The sequence below is a fragment of the Scyliorhinus canicula genome, chromosome 5 (assembly GCF_902713615.1).
Source record: "Scyliorhinus canicula chromosome 5, sScyCan1.1, whole genome shotgun sequence".
Classification (NCBI taxonomy): Eukaryota; Metazoa; Chordata; class Chondrichthyes; order Carcharhiniformes; family Scyliorhinidae; genus Scyliorhinus; species Scyliorhinus canicula.
This window is the reverse complement of record NC_052150.1, coordinates 58569566-58592274: the sequence shown is the minus strand read 5'-3', so window position 1 is coordinate 58592274 and position 22709 is coordinate 58569566. Positions and strand designations below refer to the sequence as shown.

At 46.5% G+C, this 22709-nt stretch overlaps 1 protein-coding gene across 2 annotated transcripts in view; it reads left to right on the top strand.

The window, feature by feature from the left end:
* retreg1 (reticulophagy regulator 1) overlaps positions 1 to 22709 on the top strand; it is a 226822-nt gene that overhangs the window by 59354 nt on the left and 144759 nt on the right. For both annotated transcript variants that reach the window (XM_038797135.1, XM_038797134.1), the window contains exon 3: positions 6778 to 6808. In XM_038797135.1, the coding sequence (XP_038653063.1) occupies positions 6778 to 6808 (31 nt within the window). The remainder of the gene's footprint in view (positions 1 to 6777; positions 6809 to 22709) is intronic.

The window sequence follows — 22709 nt, the reverse complement described above, 5'->3', positions numbered from 1 at the left end:
AGGAGTGCCTATCTCTGGTAGCAATCATTGTGAGGCACTTACTTGCTGGCGGCTGCTGTCCGAATCCTCTCCTCTCTCTCTCTCGTTCAAGATGTGGAGATGCCGGCGTTGGACTGGGGTGAGCACAGTAAGAAGTCTTACAACACCAGGTTAAAGTCCAACAGGTTTGTTTCAAACACGAGCTTTCGGAGCACGGCTGAAGAAGGAGCCGTGCTCCGAAAGCACGTGTTTGAAACAAACCTGTTGGACTTTAACCTGGTGTTGTAAGACTTCTTACTCTCTCGTTCAAGGTCTTCTTGGCAAAAGCTGGTCGAGGTGCTGGTCCACGGAGGAGTGTTGGTCAAAGAGAGAGAAGGGCTGGACAAGAAGACTGAACCATGTGTGGGACCTGTCTTTTATAGGTACCAGGGATCCGCGCCCCTTTGGGCGGACTCCCTTACCTGCTTGGAATTGATTGGGTCTCTTCCCAATCGATATGTTTGAATCCCCCCAATACTGAGGCTGTTCCTTAGCTACTGGGTGGGCCTTCAGGCTCTTTGTTTTCGAACCTTGCTGGTTCCTGAGTGTCTGGTATCCTTTACAATGTTGCAGTTGTTTCCCCAATTGTGTCCATTGTCTCTGGAATTGTTCCATTATTATCCCGGTGATTGCCTCATTAGTTCGTTTCGGTGCTGTCTGCTTTCTTAGCAGACAGAATCCAAACCTGCTAGGTGCAGCCTACTGGGGCTGCAAACATTGTCCATTTTATCCTGTATGCTTTGCGTTCCTCCATTTTGTATTTAGGGAAATGGCCAACTTCGGTGGCTACAGTACAAAAGGTGTGCGTGTGCCCAGAGAAAGTAATACTCCTCTGGTGACATCGGGTGTATGGATCAGAGGGTGAGGAGTGCCACGAGAAAGAGAGCAGCTGGAGCAGGTCTGTTTTCGTTGTGCAGCACAGGTTAAGATCCGGAGGGTAAGGGCATTGCCTGCCCAGTGGTTGATGGTGCAGCTGGTGGAGTTTTAAACAATAGGTTCAGCAGCAAAAGGAGGCCTCTGAAGACCTGGCAAAGAAAGTGGAGCCGGTCAGAGCAGCGATTTTGAGAAAGTTGGGCCAGAGGCTTCGGGCCTGACGATACAGAAGGTGGAAGATGCAGTGGGGGAGCACAAGGAGCGGGTGGCCTCGCTAGCGTCCTAGAGTTGGGGATGTGGTAGACAGCCAGAAGAGGCTGAGAGAGAAGTTGAAGGACCTGAAGAATTTGAGGATCGTCTGGATGCCTGAGGACATCGAGGGAGCGGAGGCCGGCCAGTATGTGGCAATGATGCTGGAGCAGTTGATGGGTTGGGGGCCTTTTATCGGCCTCTCGAGGTAATTGGGTACATGGCGCTGAGGAGGAGATCTGTCGATAGTGCGGTTGCACTATTTCTTGAACAAGGAAAAGATTTTGAAATGGGTGAGGCAGACCAGGTCAGAGCTACTGATTTTCCGTATTTCATGCGGAAAATCTATTTGAGATACAGGAATATAATTTGCCATATTGAAATATGGAATCTGAAATTTACAGCAACCCAGTAGGGAGGGGGGTCGATAGCGCCACAATTATTTACAACCATTTTTGAAATTAATAAACGATTAGCATGTCTTCTATCTAATTCTGAATGACCTTTTTTGTGCATGTGAGCGAGGCTGATTGGTTGTCCTGGAGAACAGGGTGTGGGGCACGTGGATGGGCAGGGAACATGCGCATGAGCTGGATGGGGAGAGTGGGGGTTCTCTGACCAGTTGGTGCATGTGCTCCCATTTCCAGATGCACATCATTGGGTTGTGGGGGCGAGACCCACACAAACATTCGGGGGTACAAATTCCACACGGACAGTGACCCGAGATTGATATCCCACCACTGATGAGCAAATATGCTTGATCTCAGTTACTGCCAAGTATCTTCAATGGTATTCCTCTTTTCAACTACATGTAAAAAGATTAATGTTTTGATTGTATTTTTCATTGTTAGGTTCATTGAATGTTTGAAACTTAATTTGACAACACCCACTGATGACGCTGTACATGTAAAAACATGGGGCGAGATTCTCCGCAAATGCGGAGAGTCGTAAAGGCTGCCGTGAAACTGGCCGTGTTTCACGGCAGCCTTCACGCCCGTTCCCGGGACCCGATTCTCTCCCCCCCCCCCCCCGGCCCATCGGCCGCGGAGAATCGGCGCTCGCCGTAAAAAACGTCGAGCGGCGATTCGTGGCGGGGGGGGGGGGGGGGGGGGGGATAGCGGGAGGGCGCAAATAATGTCGCGAGGCCCTGCCGCTATTAGAACATAGAACATAGAACAGTACAGCACAGAACAGGACCTTCGACCCTCAATGTTGTGCCGAGCAATGATCACCCTACTCAAACCCACCTATCCACCCTATACCCGTAACCCAACAACCCCCCCCCCCCCCCCCCCCCCCCCCCCCCCCCCCTAACCTTATTCTCCCAACCGGCGTGGGCAGCGGGGAATCGTGCCCATGAGATTTACACTTTCCATTCGTATTTTAGAAGAGTTGATTGACCAATGATGTTAAAGATGCCCTGTGTACTACAGCAGGTTGTTTAATCTTGTTATCATAGGCAGGAGGCAAGGGAGCAGATTTGGAACATAGAACACAGAAAAATACAGCACAGAACAGGCCCTTTGGCCCACGATGTGTGCCGAATTTGTGTCCCAGATTAAGAACAAATTAATCTACACCCCATCATTCTACTGTAATCCATGTACCTATCCAATAGCCGCTTGAAGGTTCCTAATGTTTCCTACTCAACTACTTCCATAGGCAGTGCATTCCATGCCCCCACTACTCTCTGGGTAAAGAACCCACCTCTGACACCCCCCCCCCCCTCTATCTTCCACCATTCACCTTAAATTTATGTCCCCTTGTAATGGTTTGTTCCACCATGGGAAAGAAGTCTCTGACTGTCTATTCTATCTATTCCCCTGATCATCTTATAAACCTCTATCAAGTCTCCCCTCATTCTTCTCTGTTCTAATGCGAAAAGGCCTAGCGCCCTCAACCTTTCCTCGTAAGACCTACTCTCCATTCCAGGCAACATCCTGGTAAATCTCCTTTGCACCTTTTTCCAAAGCTTCCACATCCTTCCTAAAATGAGGCGGCCAGAACTGTACACAGTACTCCAAATTTGGCTTTACCAAGGTTTTGTACACCTGCATCATCACCGCACGGCTCTTAAATTCAATCCCTCTGCTAATGAACACTCGGACACCATAGGCCTTCTGCACAGCACTATCCACTTGAGTGGCAACTTTCAAAGATCGATGAAAATAGACCCCAAGATCTCTCTGCTCCTCCACATTGCCAAGAACCCTACCGTTAACCCTGTATTCCGCATTCATATTTGTCCTTCCAAAATGCACAACCTCACACTTTTCAGGGTTAAACTCCATCTGCCACTTCTCAGCCCAGCTCTGCATCCGATCTATGTCTCTTTGCAGCCGACAACAGGCCTCCTCACTATCCACAACTCCACCAATCTTTGTATCGTCTGCAAATTTACTGACCCACCCTTTAACTCCCTCATCCAAGTCATTAATGAAAATCACAAACAGCAGAGGACCCAGAACTGATCCCTGCGATACGCCACTGGTAACTGGGCTCCAGTATGCATATTTGCCATCCACCACCACTCTCTGACTTCTATCGGTTAGCCAGTTTGTTATTCAACTGGCCAAATTCCCCACTATCCCATGCCTCCTTACTTTCTGCATAAGCCTTCCATGGGGAATCTCATCAAATGCCTTACTAATATCCATGTACACTACATCCACTGCTTTACCTTCATCCGCGTGCTTGGTCACCTCCTCAGAGAATTCAATAAGACTTGTGAGGCAACACCTACCCCTCACAAAAATATTTGGAATCAAACATTTTGCTTCATCGTACGCATGACCAAGTGATTTGCCACTGATTTGTGCACTAAATGCGTAAAAGCTGTACTGCAGATTGGGCATTTTTCCTTTGAAATGAAATACTGACTTTACTGCCAAAATACTGATCTTTGGTATCTGGGATACTGATTTACGTTGGAAAAGGTTGGCGGCTCTGCCAGGAAGTGTACCTGGGAAGGGAGTGAGCTACAGATCCACCAAGACCTGGGTACGGAGTTGGCGAAGAGGAGAGCCTGATTCAACAGGGTAAAGGCTGCCTTCTTCAAGAAGAGATTGAAGGTTGGTGTGTTGTTCCCTGCCCGCTTATGGGTGACACATCAGAATTTGGAGTTTTATTTTGACTCCCTAGAGGTGGCGATGGACTTGAGACCATGAACTGGTTGGTGTGTGAGGACACTGAACTTTGGAGAGGAGCTTCGTGTTTATGATCGAATGTTTGGGGTGGATGGTTCTGGGTGGGTGTCGACATGGGAGCGGTGATTGATGAGTGTGCCTTTTGTTCTTTGTTTGTCGGGGAGAGGGGTAGACTGGAGGGGGATGGGGAGGTTAGAGGCCTTGGGCAGGGGCCACCATGTTAGCTTGGCGGGCTAGTTAACAGAAGTGAAGTGGGGGGGCGTCAGAAGGAAGGTGTGGAGAGGGGTTGACGTGGTTTGTTCTTGAGGGGGAGGGTTCCTGACATGGGAGCGGTTGGTATGGCTCAGTTGGGTAGGGAAAGATGGCAGTGGTCATATGAGGGCAGGCCTGGAGTGATGTGTGGAGGGGGCTGGTCCAAGAAGAAGTATGGCTGATCAGTAGCGGAGGGAACAAGTGCTGCTGGCGGGGGTGGCTGACTCTGGGTATTCGGCGATCGTGGTCTCTGACCATGCGTCGCATTGGGTTGATTTGCGGGTGATTCAGGGGGAGCCCAACACCTACAGTGGAGGTTGGATGTGGGGCTGTTGACGGATGAGGGGGTGTGTGAGCAGGTGTGGACTGCCATATGGGCCTATGTGGAGGTGAATGATGCGGGGGGGTCACAGCCACCACATTATGGGAGGCACTCAAGACTAAGTAGAGGGGAGTTCATTTAGATTCGGGCGCATAGGGAGATGGTGGAACGGGAGGAGTGGCAAGGCTGGTTGAGATTTTGAGGGTGGATTGGAGGTACTTGGTGGCACCCGAGGAAGGGTTGTTTAAGGAGAGAGAGAGGCTCCAGATGGAGTTTGGGGTAGGGTCATGGGGAAAGGCGGTGGGGCAGTTGCGGAGGGCCAGGGGGGCAGTTTAAAAGTATGGGAAGAAGGTGAGTAATCTTTATTTGTGTCACATGTGGGCTTACATTAACACTACAATGAAGTTAGTGAGGCAATCCCCTAGTCGACACACTTCGGTGCCTGTTCGGGTCCACTGCGGGAGAATGGGGGAGGAAACCCATGCAGACACTGGGAGAATGTGCAGACTGCACAGATAGTGACCCAAGCCAGGATTTGACCTGGGTCCCTGGCTCTGAAGCAGCAGTGCTAACCACTGTGCCACGGTGCAACCCTAGTAGGATGCTGGCCTATCAGAAAAGCAGGCAGTGGCAAGAGAGGGTAGAGTGAGGGACGAGGGGGGTAAAGTGGTGTTGAGTCTGGAGGGGTGAATGGGCTATGTTGAGGCCTTTTTCCAGAGGCTGAGTCAAAGCCCCCGAGGAAGAGAGGATGAGGCGCTTCCTGGATGGGCTCGAGTATCCCAGAGTGGAGGAGGGGAGGGATCAGGGCATGGAGGCCCCGATTGGGCTGCAGGTGGTGATAGATGGCATGGGCGCAATGCAGGCGGTGAATGCCTGGGCCCAGACGGGTTCCCAGTTGAGTTTTATAAAAAGATAGGAATTTGAAGTGGAGACACTGGGTAGAAGTTGGAGATGATTACGACTTTGGATGCTGAGAATGTATTCTGGCCAATACTTATTGCTTTCTCTATCTACTTGGCAGAATACCATCTGCAAGATCCATCCAAATGATTAGAACATAGAACATACAGTGCAGAAGGAGGCCATTCGGCCCATCGAGTCTGCACCGACCCACTTAAGCCCTCACTTTCACCCTATCCCCGTAGCCCAATAACCCCTCCAAACCTTTTTTTTTTTATCACTATGGGCAATTTATCATGGTCAATCCACCTAACCTGCACGTCTTTTGGACTGTGGGAGGAAACCGGAGCACCCGGAGGAAACCCACGCAGACACTGGGAGAACATGCAGACTCCGCACAGATAGTGACCCAGCGGGAAATCAAACCTGGGACCCTGGCGCTGTGAAGCCACAGCACTATCCACTTGTGCTACCATGCTGCCCTTGATACAACATTATTTTCTGCTCTCAAAGACAGCCAACAATTTAAATTTTCAGATTGGACTTCACAAGTTGAACAGTCTGATGCATACATGTGCAGTTATCTGTTTTTAAAAGAGAAACTAGACTGAAGCTGGAGTCCATTCCTGATTTGCAAGCACTTTCAAATAAAAGGAAAATCAGATATTTCAGATTGGCTAGAAAAATCTTTGTTAATCAATACCTGAAAATTTGCTGCTCTGTAAACGCCCTTCACATAATCTATAACATCTGATGCATAATAAGCTAAGCTTGCAAACTGATGTATATACATTTGGCATAACCTGGTGATCAAAATTCGAGGAAAGACCAACTACAGCTAAATCATTTGGTAATGTTGCACTGAAAGTATTGGTGGACATATTGCAAAGTGTTAAATCCCTTTTCTTTTTTTGTTAACCTGTAATGTGTGCTGTGTTTGTCAACAGTTAGAATTGGATACAACTAATGAGATGGCAATTAATGTATGATTTTGCTAATACTGTCACGTTTCAACAGGTTGGAAGAAAAGCAAGAGCCTGAATGAAAGGTATGCACCACATTAAACTTTTCCTGCTCCAGATTGAGCTTTATATCTGCTTCATTGCTTATTTTTAAATGATCTCCAGTATTCCCATTAATGGTGTTTTCCAAATAATGGTGTTTCTCTTTCATTCCCCCTTTCTGGCACTGATTAGGCAAAGGAAATGTGCCTAAATAGTAAAAGTTTAAAATGGGTTAGAGAAGCAAAGAACACTGCTGTACAGATCGGCAGATCATTAAAGGTGGCAGCACAGCTAGATAAGACATGGGAGATAAATGTTGATGACTAGTTGGACAAAATGGTCTGTTGTTTATATGTTGTAATTTCCATGTATTCTGATGTATAGTTTTCAAGAATGCAATTGGGATTTTGTTTTGTATATGGTATGGAATACAAAAGCAAGGAGTTTGTAGTCCACAGTTGGAATACTATGCTTAGTTTTAGATTTCTAAATAGTGTGAAAGACACAGGGTGGTATTTTCGAGTCCTGCTTTCCCTCGGACTGGAAATTCCCACCTAAAGTCAACAGACCTCTCAATGGTCCATCAAATTTACCATCCTGTCTGCGATGATTTGTGTGCTGGATGGGACGGAAAATTTATCCCCAAGTATCATTCGCCAGGAAATAGTTAAGATGAGGGTCTTGAGTATTTTTGTCACCCCACTGGAACTAGGAAGATCAATGGGAGGTCTTCATGATTATGATTGTCGGATTGATTTTACTGATCATTACAATGTGGAAATAAATTTAAAGTAATGAAGTAAATGAAAGGGGAGGAAATAGTTTCTTAAATTCAACCATTGTTGAAAGAAATTTGGTCAGCCAACATTTTCCTTCAGATACAATTTGTTTTAGGAAGGACAAGGAAAAAGGAAAATGAGAGAAGATGCTGTGTTAGTTGAGGGTGAAATTAGTGCAATAGAGGATACCAATAAGGGGGGAAACATAGTGGTAGTTGTAGATAAGTTTCAAAACCGTAGTGTTAAGGTAAGGGATGGCATTAAACACGAGAGATGCATGTTAAAAGTATGCAACAGTAGTCATGGGTGACTTTAGTCCACATACAGATTGGGAAAACCAATTTGGCAACAATACTGTAGCTGATGAATCTGATGAATTCCTGGAGTGTGTACAGGATGTATTTTTTTGGACCACTACGTCAAGGAATCAACTAAGGAATAGACTATGAGAAGGGGTTAGATTAATAATCTTGTTGTACGGGGGTCGCAGTTACTATAACATGATAGAATATTCATTAGGATTGAAAGTGAAGATGCCTGTCTGAAACTAGGGCCCTAAATCTAAGAATGAAAACTCCTGAATGTGTGAGGCGTGATTTGGCGAAGATAGATTGGGGAACTTCATTAAAAGGCATGACTGTGGAAAGGCAAAGAATAATATTTAAGAAACAAATTTATGCATTGCAACAATACATTCCTTTCTAGTGCAAAAGTACAAGTAAATGGGCCTAACCTTACAAAATAAAAGAGGCATTGTATAAAGTATTCAGAAAAGGTAGCAAGCCTAAAGATTGGGAGCAGTTCCGAATTCAGCAAAGGAGGACCATTTCATAAAGGGGTATCAGAGATCTAGTATAAGAATAAGTTGACAAGTAACGTAAAATTGACAGCATAAGCTTCTATAAGTAATAAAAAGAAAAAGATGTGTGAAGACAAATGTAGGTCTTTGCAGTCCAAAACCTGGGGCACAATTGCTTCACAGCCCCAGGGTCCCAGGTTCGATTCCGGCTTGGGTCACTGTCTGTGCGGAGTCTGCACATCCTCCCCGTGAGTGCGTGCGTGTCCAAATTGCCCTTAGTGTCCAAAATTGCCCTTAGCGTTGGGTGGGGTGACTGGGTTATGGAAATAGAGTGGAGGTGTAGGGTGCTCTTTCCAAGAGCCGGTGCAGACTCGATGGGCTGAATGGCCTCCTTCTGCACTGTAAATTCTATGAAAACAGAAGAATTTCTGTTAGAGCAAAGAAATGGCAGAGCAATTAAAAAGCTACTTTAGTTATGTCTTCATGGAGGAAAACACCAATAACTTGACAAAAATGCTAAGAAACCAAGAATCTAGTAAGTAGGAGAATTGAAGAAAATTCATATTTAAGTATTGGAGAAATTAATGGGACTGAAAGCCGATTTAACACCTGGGCCTGATGATCTACATTCCAATGTACTAAAGGAGTGGCCATGGAAATGGTGGCTGCGTCGGTTGTCTTCTTTCAAAATTCTGCATTTCTGGAACAGTTTCGACAGATTGGAGGATGGAAGATGTAACTGCTATTTTTTTAGGGAGGGGGGGGGGGAAAAGGAAGGAGGTAAAAAAATTACACTTGACCTAACGTCAGGAGCAGGGATAATTCTAGAGTCATAAAGGATGCAATAACCGGAAACTACACAAAGTCAACATGGGATTTATGAAGGAGAAATCATTTGACAAACCTACTATAACTAGTGGAATAGATGAGGGTGAACCAGTGGATGTGGTGTATTTCTATTTTCTTTCAGAAAACTTTTGATAAAAATCCTACATAAGAGATCAGTAAAACTCATTCATAAGATGTTGTGGGATTGGGGCGGCCGCCGAGGGAGATGGTGGTGCAAATGCACCGGTTTCTGGATAATGAACAGATCTTGAGGTGGGTAGGCAGACGAGGAGCTGCAAATGAAAGCTTTGCACACCGTCAAGTCGAGACATCTTGAGAGAGGTTGAAACTTCGTAATTTGATGCAGTGAGGTAATTGTGCAGAGTGGAAGGAGGTGCTTTTCCCCTCATTTTGGTTTCATTCTGACTTGTAACTGTTAATCTGCAGGGAGAGATACGTTAAATTTGACCAAAAAAACATTGAAAAAAATATATAAATAAAACCATCAATAAACTAGGTTGAGGAGTAACTAACGGAGGGCAGAGAATAGTATTTGGCATTTAATTTTACAGTAAAAAAAATCTAGTGTCCGGGCCATATAGTTAATTGGAACTGAATCTAACAAAATAATTCAGTTATTTATTTTTATTTAACTAACTAGTGCTTAAATGTCACTCAGCGAGGTGCAGTGCACCAACTGAGAGATGTGGCAGATCTGTGATGCTTCCAGCCTTCCAGTCGACTACATCTGAAGCAAGTGTAACCAATGGCAGCTCCTCACAGACCGCATGGTTCGGTTGGAGCAGCAGTTGGATGCACGGAGGAGCATGCAGGTGGCGGAAAGCGTCACAGATAGGAGTTGGAGAAATGGTCACGCCCAAGGTGCAGACAGACAGGTGGGTGACCGCTAGAAAGGGCAGGCAGTCAGCGCAGGAATCTCTTGTGGCTGTCCCCCTCTCTTAACGGTACACTGTTTTGGATGCTGTTCGGGCAAAACAACAGCAGCCAGAACAGTGGCACCGCAACTGGCTCTGTTGCTCAGCACTGGAGGGCAAAGTGCAGGAGAGCGATAGTTATAGGGGACTCTATAGTAGATAGGTGCTTCTGTGGATGTGAAGGAGACTCCAGGATCGTATGTTGCCTCCCTGGTGCCAGGGTCAAGAATGTCTCTGAACAAACACGGGACATCCCGAAAGGGGAAGGTGAACAGCCAGAGGTCGTAGTGCACATAGGTGCTAATGATGAGGTCCTGTAGAGGGAGTTCAGGGAGTTGGGCAGTAAGGTAAAAAGTAGGACCTCTAGGGTTGTAATCTCAGGATTACTCCCTGTGCCACGTACCAGTGAACTAGACATAGGAGGCTAGTGCAGCTAAACGCGTGGCTAAACTGGTGGTGTAGGAGGGAGGATTTCAGATTTTTGGACCTTTGGGATCTTTTCCAGGGCAGGTGGTATCTGTACAAGAAGGATGAGTTGCATCTAAACTGAAGGGGCACTGATATTCTGGCTGGGAGGTTTGCTAAATTCACTCGGGAGGATTTAAACTCGTATGGCAGATGGTGTGGGAACCAGAATGTGAGCTGAGATGGTGCAATAACTGAAGGGGAAATAGAGAATCAAAATAAAAGAACAACATCACCCTCAGGCAGAGCAAAAAAGGTGATGCGAGAAGGTCAATGCTGGATTGTGGTGTTGTACCTAAATGCACGCAGTATCCGGAACAAGGTAAATGAGCTTGTTGCGCACATTGAAATTGGCCGGTACGATGTTGTGGGCATCATAAGAGACGTGGCTGCAAGGGGTTCAGGGCTGGGATCTAAATATCCAAGGATACATGTCCTATCGAAAGGACAGGCAGATGGGCAAAGGGGGCGGGGTTGCATTGTTGGTAAGGAATGAAGTTAAATTGATAGCAAGGAGGGATTATAGGATCAGAAGGCATAGAATCTCTGTGGGTAGAGTTGAGGAATCGAAAAGTAAAAAGACCCTGATGGGATTTATGTACAGGCCCCTAGCAGTGGTCAGGAGGTGGGGCAGAAAATGCATGAGGAGAATGAAAAGGCAATATTACAACAATCACGGGGGACTACAATATGCAGGTGGACTGGGAAAATCGGGTTGGTAGTGGATCCCAAGAAAATAAATTTGTGGAATGTCTGAGAGATGTGTTTTTTTTTTTATTTTGAAGCAGCTTGTGACAGAGCCTACTCGGGAACAGGCAATTCTGGATTTAGTGATGTGTAATGAGGCAGACTTGATTAGGGAACTTAAGGTGAAGGAACCCTTGGGGAGCAGTGACCACAATATGGTAGAATTTACCCTACAGTTTGAGAGGGAGAAGCTGCAATCACATGATTGTAACGGTATTATAATTAAATAAGGGTAACGACACCGATATGAGGGAGGAGCTGGCCAGAGTTGATTGGACAAGGAGCCTAGCAGGGAAGACAGTGGAACAGCAATGGCAGGCATTTTTTGGGGTTATTCGGGAGGCACAACAGAAATTCATCCCAAGGAGGAAGAAACATGCTAAGGGGAGGACAAGCCGTCCATGGTTGACGAGGGAAGTCTAGGACAGCATAAAAGCTAAAGGAAAAGCATATAGAGTGGCGAGGATTAGTGGGAAGCCAGAGGGTTGGGAAGCCTTTAAAAGCGAGCAGAAGACAACTAAAAAAGCAATAAGGGGGGAGAAGATAAAGTACGAGCGCAAGCTAGCTAGTAATACGAAGGATGATAGGAAGAGTTCCTTTAAATATATAAAGGTAAGAGAGGCCAAAGTAGAGATTGGACCACTGGAAAATGTGGCTGGAGAAGTAATAACCGGAAACAAAGAAATCGCAGATGAACTGAATAGTTACTTTGCATCAGTCTTCACGGTGGAAGACACGAGTGGGATGACAGAGAACCAGGGGGCAGAGGTGAGTGCAGTGACCATTAATAGAATAGAATAGAACAGTACAGCACAGAACAGGCCCTTCGGCCCTCAATGTTGTGCCGAGCCATGATCACCCTACTCAAACCCACGCATCCACCCTATACCCGTAACCCAACAACCCCCCTCTTAACCTTACTTTTTTTAGGACACTACGGGCAATTTAGCATGGCCAATCCACCTAACCCACACATCTTTGGACTGTGGGAGGAAACCGGAGCACCCGGAGGAAACCCACGCACACAGGGGGAGGACGTGCAGACTCCACACAGACAGTGACCCAGCCGGGAATCGAACCTGGGACCCTGGAGCTGTGAAGCATGTATGCTAACCACCATGCTACCCTACTAAGGAGAAAGTTCTGGGGAAACTGAAAGTTCTGAAGGTGGATAAATCACCATGACCGGATGGACTACACCCCAGGGTTCTAAAAGTGATAGCTAAGGAGATTGTGGAGGCATTGGTGATGATCTTTCAGGAATCATTGGAGGCAGGAAGGGTCCCAGAGGATTGGAAAGTGGCTAATGTAACACCCCTGTTTAAGAAGGGAGGGAGGCAGGAGACGGGAAATTATAGGCTGGTTTGCCTGACTTGGGTTATTGGTAAGATTTTAGAGTCCATTATTAAAGATGAGATCGCGGAGTACTTGGAAGTGCATGATGATAAAATTATACTGAGTCAGCGTGGCTTTGTCAAGGGGAGATCATGTCCGACAAATCTGTTGGAGTTCTTTGAGGAAGTAACAAGGAAGTTAGACAAAGGAGAACCAGTGGACGTGATTTATTTAGATTTCCAGAAGGAAAATAGGTTAAAAGCCCATGGTGTTCAGGGTAAGATCCTGGCATGGATAGAGGATTGGCTGACTGGCAGAAGGCAGAGAGGGTGCTAAAGGGGTCTTTTCTCGGATGGCAGCATGTGACTAGTGGTGTACCTCTGGTTGGTGCTGGAACCACTACTTTTCACAATATACATTAATGATCGGTTCGATCATTAGGTTCGATTCCCGGCTGGGTCACTGTCTGTGTGGAGTCTGCACGTCCTCCCGCTGTGTGCGTGGGTTTCCTCCGGGTGCTCCGGTTTCCTCCCACAGTCCAAAGATGTGCGGGTTAGGTAGATTGGCCATGCTAAATTGCCCGTAGTGTCCTAATAAAAGTAAGGTTAAGGGGGGGGTTGTTGGGTTACGGGTATAGGGTGGATAGTTTGAGTAGGGTGATCATGGCTCGGCACAACATTGAGGGCCGAAGGGCCTGTTCTGTGCTGTACTGTTCTATGTTCTATGTTCTATGTTCTATGATCTGGAGGAAGGAACTAAAGGCACTGTTGCTATGTTTGCAGATATACAAAGATCTGTAGAGGGGCAGGTAGTATTGAGGAAGCAGGCGGGCTTTAGAAGGACTTGGACAGGCTATGAGAGTGGGCAAAGAAGTGGCAGTTGGAATACAATGTGAAAAAGTGTGAGGTTATGCACTTTGTAAGGAGAAATGGGGGCATGGACTATTTTCTAAATTGGAAGCACAAAGGGACTTGGGAGTCCTTGTTCACGATTCTCTTAAGATTAACGTGCAGGTTCAGTCAGCAGTTAGGAAGGCAAATGCAATGTTAGCATTCATGTCGAGAGGGCTAGAATACAAGACCAGGGATGTACTTCTGAGGCTGTAGAAGGCTCTGGTCAGACCCCATTTGGAGTATTGTGAGCAGTTTTGGGCCACGTATCTGAGGAAGAATGTGCTGACCTTGGAAAGGGTCCAGAGAAGATTCACCAGAATGATCCCTGGAATGAAGAGCCTGTTGTATGAGGAACAGTTGAGGACTCTGGGTCTGTACTCGATGGAGTTTAGAAGGATGAGGGGGGGGATCATATTGAAACTTACAGGATACTGCAAAGCCTAATGACTGAGTGTCTTTTAAACAGATAGGTTTTTAATCAATAAGGGCATCCGGGGTTATGGGGAGAAGGCAGGAGAATGGGGATGAGAAAAATATCAGCCATGATTGAATGGTGGAGCTGACTCGGTGGGCCGAGTGGCCTAATTCTTTGTCTTATGATCTTATGGAAAACAACAAGCCGCGCATATATCAGGGCTTTGGTGCGGAGCTGGCCAAAAGAAGGGTGAGGTTTAACGAGGTTAGCCTGTAAGCCGCCAGGCTAACTGGTCAGACACATCCAACTCTGAAATCAAGTGAAATATGCCACCTAATCGGACTTCTGTAAATCTTGCCTCCAAATCCCTACCCAGATGATTATTACATGTTCCCAAATTCTATTCACGAAAAGCCACATCTATGAATCATCTTTCAAACTATGCTTTTTCTTGTTTATTTCCACAAGGAGACACTTATAGAATTCCGCCTCTTTTCAGTATTTCTTTGTCTTGAATTGCCACCTGCGTTTCAAAAAAATTTGAAAGTTACTCAGTCTCCAACAGAATACTGTTGCTTCAAAGACTGGAATAAGGACATCCAACCTTACAATTTATTCAGATATCTGGCTTTTCCCTAGCCTATTTCACTAGATCTGCACTTTTAGTGAACTGTACCATGTTCAAACTCCAGTCCCTGTTTTCCTTTTTGACTTCAATCTTCATGGAAACTCTTTTCATTACCAGGTTTCTAGAACCAGTTGTGCTTTAGTTTCTGGAACCTGATTTCTTGCTCATTACTCCATTGTAATACTTTGCTGCTGGTGAGAGCTACCTTCTCTCTCACTGTCTTGCTCCAACTGCTAATGAGTTCAGTTTAAAACTAAACTCAAAAATCCTTCCCCGTCTAAAAACTGGTCCCTGGTTGCTAAACAACAGCTTATTCTTTCTCCAAACTCCTGCTTACCGTAAATTCTTAATAGAGACAGAGTCTAAGGTGAAACACTCATGATAACGTGAATCCAGCTAGACTTTTAGCCTTTTTTAAACAGAAACACTAAATTCAACTCGCTTAAATCTACACAACAATACAAACATAGATCTTTTAAAACTATTTCTGCTTCCTAACAAGAGGGTGTGCAGCGAAGGTTCTCCAGACTGATCCCAGGGATGGCAGGATTGTCGAATTAGGAGTGATTGAGTTGACTGGGCCGGTATTCACTTGACTTGAGAAGAATAATAGCGGATCTAATTGAAATGTATAAAATAGTGAAATGACTGGATCAACTGAATGCAGGGATGTTGTTTCCTCTGATTTAGGGGTCATAGTCTCACGATACAGGGTAGGCTATTTCAGACTGGGGTAAAGACAAACCTCTTCACTGAGGAAGGTGGTGAACCCATGGAAGTCTAACACAAAAGGCTATGGAGGCCAAATCACTGAATATATTTAAAAAGGAAATAGATACTCCAAAAGGCGTCAGGGGTACGGGGAGAGCACAGGTATGGTGTTGAGATAGAGGATCAGCCATGATTGTTTTGAATGGCGGAGCAGGCCCGAAGGACCGAATAGCCTACTTTTTAAAAATATATATTTTTATTGAAATATTTGTGAAATTGTATAACAATAACAAAAAAAAACAGTAAACATTGAACATGGTGAAAAAATAGACATTTCCCCAATCGACTCTATCTTCACAAACCACATGATATAACACTTAACCCCTCCCCTTCTCGGAATGCTGCTACTGCCGACATTTTAAATTTCTCCAAGAAACTGCCACCTCCTGAGAACCCCAGCAATGATCCTCTTAAGGCAAAATTTATTCTCTCGAGGCTGAGAAACCCAGCCATGTCATTGACCTAAGTCTCTACACACGGGGGTTTCGACTCCTTCCACATATTAAAAGGATCCGTCTCCGGGTTTTGTGAGGGCCATGAAGAATAGAAGCAGCAACTTCCCTTGTTGCTCACTCCTCTCTCTCTCTGCTGGTTCCAAACTGGCTAGCTCTATTTATGCAGGGAGTCTGCTAATGATTTCTCCGCCCCCCTCATTGGGGAAGCTCATACTCCCATAGGATTGAGGGATTGTCATTAGTCCCCAGCCAATGGTAAGCAGGCAGGTTATAACACCGGGCTACCAGGGAGGCAAAGGCCAGAACGTCGGCCTCTTTCACTCCCTGAACTCCCGAGTCTTCTGACACTCCAAAGATCGGCACCTCTGGACTCGACACCACCTGCGTACCTAGCACCTTGGCAAACCCCTGCCAGAACCCTTCAAGCTTTGGGCATGCCCAAAACATATGGTTTGCTGGGCTTCCCGCACACCTCGCACAACTGTCGTCTACCCCGAAACACTTGCTCATCCTCGCCGCCGTCATGTGTGCCCGGTGGGCCACCTTAAACAAGATTAAACTGAGCCTAGCACGTGATGAGGAGGAATTGAACCGACTTAGGGTTTCTGCCCACAGACCCGGCTTTAACTCTCCTCCTAACTCCTCCTCCCATTTGCCCTTAAGCTCCTCCATCGGGGTTTCCTCCGCCTCCAGCTCCCTGGTAGATATCCACACCTTCCCCTCCCCCACCCAGGTACCGGAAACTACTCTAGCCTGTATCCCCCATGGCGGCAGGAGCGGGTAGGCCACCACCTGTTTCCTCAGGAAGGCCCGCACTTACAAATATCTAAAGCCGTTCCCAGGCGGCAGTTTAAATTTGTCCTCCAGCGCCTGCAGGCTGGGAAAGTTCCCATTGATAAACACTGGCTGCACTGGCCCTTGGAAAGAACACCCTATCCCATGGCCAAATCAATTTGCAGGCAATCCCAATTATCGAATTCCCACAAGGGAGCATTTGTGCAATGGCCTTAAAGGGATAGTAAGAAGTCTTGCAACACCAGGTTAAACTCCAACAGTTTTTTTTTTTGATAGCTTTCGGAGTGCAACTCCTTCCTCAGGTGAATGATGTTAAGTAATGGGTTAAGAGACATTGCAATTAGTTGTCTCATTTATGTTAAGTGTTCAATGATTGTCTCATTTATGTTATGTGTTCAATGATTAACACTGATATGTAAAGGGGCTTTAGGTGGCCTCTGGATCTGGTGATCTGAAGAGTTCTGCGCAGAATGAGTTTGAATAATTAAAGGTGTGTTGGTGAAAAAGGAGCAGAACTCTTGCCTCTTCATACCACAGCATCTAATATATCTAACAAATGATCCTCAGTCATTTCACTAAGCCTTAACCATATTCAATGACCCAGTGCTCTTGGGTGAGCAATTCACCCCATGAACTCAACCAAAGCTTCCAAACCACAACTTCTACCATCTGGAAGCACAAGGTCAGCAGAAACATGGGAACTCCGCTACCTGGAAGATCCCTTCCAAGCCACCCACCATCCTAACTTGGAAATATATTGCTGTTCCTTCCCTGTCACTAGGTCAAAATCCTGGAATACCCTCCCTGACAGCAATGGGTGTACCTACAGTGGTTCAAGAAGGAAGCTAACCACACCTTCTCGAGGGCAATTTGGGATGAGCAATAAATATTGGCCTCGGAAGCTACATCCTTTGAATGATTTTTTTAAAAATCCTAAAGATTACCGACCTTCCTGAGAGAAGAGGTTCCTCCTCCTCCAACAAGGGGAAACATCCTCTCAGCATTTACTCTGTCAAGCTCCCTCAAAATCTTGTCTGTTTCAGTATAATAACATCTCATTCATTTCTCATAAGACAACCTCTTCTTCCCAAGAATCAAACTTGTGAATATTTTCTGACCTGCCTCCAGTGCAACCATGTCTCTTCTTATCTAAGCCCAAGTTGTACACAGTACTCTGGGAGTGGTCTCATCAATATCCTGTAGTCTTAAAAAAGACTTTCCCATGAAGGTCAAGGCTCTAATTTCCACCTTAATTATTTGCTTGCATGCATGCAGACGTTTTTTTAACAAGGACACCTAGATCCATGTGTCCCATGGTCGCATAGTGGTTAGCACAGTTGCTTCACAGCTCTAGGATCCCAGGTTCGATTCCCAGCTTGGGTCACTGCCTGTGTGAAGTCTGCACGTTTTCCCCGTGTGTGCGTGAGTTTCCTCCGGGTGCTCTGGTTTCCTCCCACAGTGCAGACTCGATGGGCTGAATGGCCTCCTTCTGCACTGTAAATTCTATGGTAATCCCTCTGTATCACAGCAGTTTGTTGTTTCGACCAATTTAAATAATCTGCTTTTCTATTCTTCCCACCAAGTGGACTACCTCTCATTTTACCATATTATTCTCCATCTGCAAAATTTCTGCCCTCTTCAGGTTCTTAAAGCTCTCTATGTCCCTCTGCAGACTGTGTCCATAGAATCCCGACAGGATAGGAGGTCATTCTGCATATCGAGTCTGCACCAACCCTCCAAAAGAGCGCGGTACCTAGGGCTACTCCTGTCCTATTCCTACACCACCGCACATTGATCGTGGCCAATCCACCTAACCTGCACATCTTTGAACTGCAATACACCTGGCCCCTTCATTTTTGTCATTAATATAGATTGTAGTTAGTTGAGACCCCAGCACTGATTCCTGTGGAGCCCCGCTAATTGCAATTTGTCTACCTGAAAATGATCCATTTATCTTCCCCACGGTAGGCTATTGCAGAAAATAAGGAAGTATGGGATTGAAGGTGATTTAGTGGTTTGGATCAGTAATTGACTAGCTGAAAGAAGACAGAGGGTGGTGGTTGATGGCAAATGTTCATCCTAGAGTTCAGTTACTAGTGGTGTACCGCAAGGATCTGTTTTGGGGCCACTGCTGTTTGTCATTTTTATAAATGACCTAGAAGAGGGTGTAGAAGGATGGGTTAGTAAATTTGCAGATGACACGAAGGGGCAGCAGGGTAGCATGGTGGTTAGCATAAATGCTTCACAGCTCCAGGGTCCCAGGTTCGATTCCCGGCTGGGTCACTGTCTGTGTGGAGTCTGCACATCCTCCCCCTGTGTGCGTGGGTTTCCTCCGGGTGCTCCGGTTTCTTCCCACAGTCCAAAGATGTGCGGGTTAGGTGGATTGGCCATGCTAAATTGCCCGTAGTGTCGTAATAAAAGTAAGGTTAAGGGGGGGTATAGGGTGGATACGTGGGTTTGAGTAGGGTGATCATGGCTCGGCACAACATTGAGGGCCGAAGGGCCTGTTCTGTGCTGTACTGTTCTATGTTCTATGTTCTATGAAGGTCGGTGGAGTTGTGGATAGTGTTGAAGGATGTTATAGGATACAGAGGGACATAGATAAGCTGCAGAGCTGGGCTGAGAGGTGGCAGATGGAGTTTAATGCGGAAAAGTGTGAGATAGTTCACTTTGGAAGGAGTAACAGGAATGCAGAGTACTGGGCTAATGGCAAGATTCCTGGTAGTGTAGATGAACAGAGAGATCTCGGCATCCAGGTACATAAATCCCTGAAAGTTGCCACCCAGGTTAATAGGGCTGTTAAGAAGGCATATGGTGTGCTAGCCTTTATCAGTAGGGGGATTGAGTTTCGGAGCCACAAGGTCATGCTGCAGCTGTACATAACTCTGGTCCGGCCGCTCCTGGAGTACTGCGTGCAGTTCTGGTCACCACATTATAGGAAGGACGTGGAAGCTTTGGAAAGGGTTCAGAGGAGATTTACTAGGATGTTGCCTGGTATGGAGGGAAGGTCTTACGAGGAAAGGCTCAGGGACTCAGGACTCAGGCTCATGGGGCAGCACGGTAGCATGGTGGTTAGCATAAATGCTTCACAGCTCCAGGGTCCCAGGTTCGATTCCCGGCTGGGTCACTGTCTGTGCGGATTCTGCACGTCCTCCCCGTGTGTGCGTGGGTTTCCTCTGGGTGCTCCGGTTTCCTCCCACAGTCCAAAGATGTGGAGGTTAGGTGGATTGGCCATGCTAAATTGCCCGTAGTGTCCTAAAATGTAAGGTTAAGGGGGGGTTGTTGGGTTACGGGTATAGGGTGGATACGTGGGTTTGAGTAGGGAGATCATTGCTCGACACAACATCGAGGGCCGAAGGGCCTGTTCTGTGCTGTACTGTTCTGTGTTCTGACTTGAGGTTGTTTTCGTTAGAGAGGAGAAGGCTGAGAGGTGACTTAATAGAGACATACAAGATAGTCAGAGGGTTAGATAGGGTGGACAGTGAGAGTCTTTTTCCTCGGATGGTGATGACCAACACGAGGGGACATAGCTTTAAATTGAGGGGTGAGAGATATAGGACAGATGTCAGAGGCAGTTTCTTTACTCAGAGAGTAGTAGGGGTGTGGAACGCCCTGCCTGCAATAGTAGTAGACTCGCCAACTTTAAGGGTATTTAAGTGGTCACTGGATAGACATATGGATGAAAATAGAATAGTGTAGGTCAGATAGGCTTCAGATGGCTTCACAGGTCGGCGCAACATCGAGGGCCGAAGGGCCCGTACTGCGCTGTAGTGTTCTATGTTCTATAAGATAGTCCGAGGTTTAGATAGGGTGGACAGTGAGAGTCTTTTTCCTCGGATGGTGATGACCAACACGAGGGGACATAGCTTTAAATTGAGGGGTGGTAGTATATAGATACAGGTCAGAGGCAGTTTCTTTACTCCGACAGTAGTAGGGGTATGGAACGCCCTGCCTGCAACAGTAGTAGACTCGCCAACTTTAAGGGCATTTAAGTGGTCACTGGATAGACACATGGATGAAAATGGAATAGTGTAGGTCAGATAGGCTTCAGATGGTTTCACAGGTCGGCGCAACATCGAGGGCCGAAGGGCCCGTACTGCACTGTTATGTTCTATGTTCTATCTGATTGTTACTTGTTAGCCATTGTCTATCCTTGCTAAATATACTGCACCCAGCACAACCAGCTCTGCTTATTTGCCTTTTGCCTTTTGGAAATCCAAATAGATGGCATCTACTGTTCTTTTAAAACCCCTGCTTGTTACATCCTCAAAGAACTTGTAATAAATTTGTTAAACACTCTTTCTGCTTCATGAAACCATATTGCCTCTGCTTGATTGCATTAGGATTTGCTAAATGTCTTGCTATTTTTCCTGTTAGTGATTGCCATAGAGGCTGATGACTTTGAGCATCCAGTTAAAAGCTGAGATGGTGATTGATGAATTTGTACTTTGTTAATATATTTATGTGTCGCTGCACTATATATTAATCTTACACAACTCGAGACTGAGCTTCTTGGGTGAAGTCAAGTATAGCTTTATTTATGTCAGTTTTAAAGTCTACTGATCAAGTCAAATTTTATGCGAACACAGAATCTAGGAAGTTGTTTGTCCAACGCAAATACAGATGGTTGAATTGAATTCAAAATACAATTCAGTTCGTGGTCATTTCTTCAGATCAAAATGCACAATACAAAAATGTTTGCAAAGCAAAGTAAGAATAGGTTTCAAAGGTTAGATTAAAGATGAATTCAGAGAGAGCGAGCAAACGTTTTCTCCCGGTCTCTAAAGGAAATCATAATCTATTTAGGCTCTATCCCCTTTCTGAACTGTGATTGGGTTAAAAGAACTATAATCATCTAATTGACCGAAATGTCTGTCTATTAAGTTTCAAGAGATAATATGGCATGGGAAAATTTTGCTATGTTTCCATAATATATGGTATGATCGAACCATCTGTTTCCCACCATGTTTTCTAGAACTGGGATGTTTGCTCAGTAATGATAGCAATGAGTCTATTCTGCAACATGGATAGTCAGTTTGAAAACTGACTTCCTTATCAGATCTTTTCCTATGCTCTCAGCATTCTCTGCTGTCGGACTTCCGGTTGCGGCTATGCGGAGCTAAGCCGCACGTTCGGCAGCTCCTGCTAGAAACGGACTTTTCGGCTCTTTTTAGGGCCCCCAGCGGTGCTTGATCGACGATTCCCGACGTGGGAAGGGGTCTGCAGTAGATCCCCCAGGGTTCTATGTTTCACCAGGAGTGGGGCGAGCAGAAAAGCCGTGGCAGCGCCTCTGGAAAAGCGGGGGGAGTAAAACAAAATGGCGGCCGGCGGAGCACTCGAGGAGTGGAGGCAGTGGGCGCAGGAGACTCTTCAGCGCTGCTTTCAGGAGCTTAAGGTGGAGCTGCTGGAGTCGCTGAAGACTACCACCGGTAAGCTGCTGGAGACTCAGGCAGCACAGGGGGCTACAATCCGGGAGCTGCAGCAGCAAGCCTCCGAAAGGGAGGATGAGGCCGCGGCCTTCACGGGGAAGGTGGAGATGCACGAGGCGCTCCATAAAAAGTGGTAGGAGCGGTTCGAGGAGATGGAGAACCGGTCGAGGTAGAAAAATTTACCGATCCTGGGCCTCATGGAGGGGCTGGAGGGGTCGGACCTGGCGTTTTGTGGTCGTTTTGTTGAACTCGCTGATGGGAGCTGGGTCCTTCCAGGGGCCCCTGGAGCTGGAAGGGCCCCACAGAATACTGGCCAGGAGGCCCAAGCCGAATGAGCCGCCGCGGGCGGTGCTGGTGCGGTTCCACCGGTTTGTTGACCGGGAGTGCATGCTTCGGTGGGCCAAGAAGGAGCGGAGCAGCAAGTGGGAGAACACGGTCGTGCGGATCTACCAGGACTGGAGTGCGAAGGTGGCTAAGCGGAGGGCCGGGTACAAACGGACGAAGGCGGTGCTCCACAGACAGAGTGTGAAGTTTGGCATGTTGCAGGCGGCGCGTCTGTGGGTCACCTACAAGGACCGTCACCATTATTTTGAGTCCCCGGAGGAGGCGTGGGCCTTTGTGCAGGCCGAGAAATTGGACTCAAACCGAGGGTCAGGGATGGGGGTTTTGTA